Source organism: Corvus brachyrhynchos, unplaced genomic scaffold, assembly GCF_000691975.1.
Source record: "Corvus brachyrhynchos isolate BGI_N302 unplaced genomic scaffold, ASM69197v1 scaffold309, whole genome shotgun sequence".
Taxonomy (NCBI): Eukaryota; Metazoa; Chordata; class Aves; order Passeriformes; family Corvidae; genus Corvus; species Corvus brachyrhynchos.
Window position 1 is genome coordinate 1149302 of NW_008240227.1, and position 1419 is coordinate 1150720.

The 1419-nt window shown below is 41.1% G+C and overlaps 1 protein-coding gene across 1 annotated transcript in view; it reads right to left on the reverse strand.

The window, feature by feature from the left end:
• Nucleotides 1–201, reverse strand: part of RCN2 (reticulocalbin 2) — an 11188-nt gene extending 10987 nt beyond the window's left edge. Inside the window, exon 1 of the mRNA XM_008641990.1 lies at nucleotides 178–201. Coding sequence (XP_008640212.1) covers nucleotides 178–201 — 24 coding nt within the window. The remainder of the gene's footprint in view (nucleotides 1–177) is intronic.
• Between the last annotated feature and the right edge of the window lie 1218 nt (nucleotides 202–1419).

A 1419-nucleotide genomic window follows, 5' to 3' on the forward strand; every position in this document is an offset into this window, starting at 1 on the left:
CGGTGCCGCCTGCGCGCAGCACTCGCGATTCGGGGCCGGGAATGGGCCTTACTCGCGCAGGCCTTTCTGCTCTACCGGCGGAAGGCACCAAATACCGTCAGGATGTACTGACAATTATCCAACTTTTAAACATCAGTGAGGCCTGGCAGGCTGAAGTGACTGTTACCACAGTCTCACTGAGGTCGAGGAGCTTTTGGACATGGTATGAGTGACTCTTCGGGATGCCCTGCATAGGACAAAGAGTTGGCCTCGATGATCCTGATGGGTCCCTTCCAACTCGCCATATTCTGTGATTCTATGATTACCAGAATTTCAGGCAAGCATCAACAAACCCTGCAATAGGAAGATGATCAGGAAACAAAGGTGTGCAAAAAGTTTATACCAAAAAGGAACAGCATTAGTCTTGCTTGAGGGCCCAACTCACACGTAACGCTTCTGAGGCAAAGAGAAAGGGAAGCAATGCTTTGTAAGAGTTAATAAGGTGGATCGATACAAGTTTTAATAACTGTTCAACACAGATAATAGAAAGCTGTAAAATAAATTTAACCTCATTGACCACTCAGACAAACTGAAAATACATCGAGTAAATGAGCAGGGGCCTCGCCAGGAATATCATTCCTAACAGCTGTCACATGAAATTGGGATTGTGCTGATCCTGACCCCACTGCAGTCAAATTAATCATTCTTACTGGGTTGAGATTTATGTAGGACCATCGTTAGATTTGTTATTTCTCCTCTCAAGACAAGGGTACTTTCAAAATTCCTCCCTTAACCAGAAAGAGGAGATAAACCTACCTGTGTTTCCATAAACACAATTGTTCAGGCAGAGCCCCCAGTTAATGGAAGTTGCTGCTCCATCCAGTCCCTTCCGTGGTGACACCAATGGACTGCTGCCGGTTCACCTCCAATTCTATTAACTGTGAAGAGCTACGACAGTTCATTTTGAAGATCCAAGAGTAAAATATTGCAATAAATCAGTAAATGTGTTATTGCAATTTCCTGCCCATATAAGAAATGTCTTTCCATTAAAAAATCTAATAGTGAGTTAAGTCTAATACCTTTTATTGGTTTAAATGTCAACTCTCCCACCAGTATTTATATAAATCGCATATACAAAATGTGAATTGTCCTACTACTTGTGCCATGTGTGGACAAAGCAAATCCTATGAGCAATCAAAACAGAAATAAGATTTGAGTCGTTTCTGAAATAGCACTCAAAATGCTTTGTTTTCTTTGTCTGATGCATTACTAACACCACAAAAAACCTTTTCACTGCATATCTCAAGGGTTGACAAGTGTATCAGGTTATACATTTCAGTGCCTACACTGAAATAGTCTCCAAATAACAAACTCCACGTAGATGTGCAAGAGCAAGTTTATTATTATGAAATTCATTATATCCTGTACATTAGGAAAAAA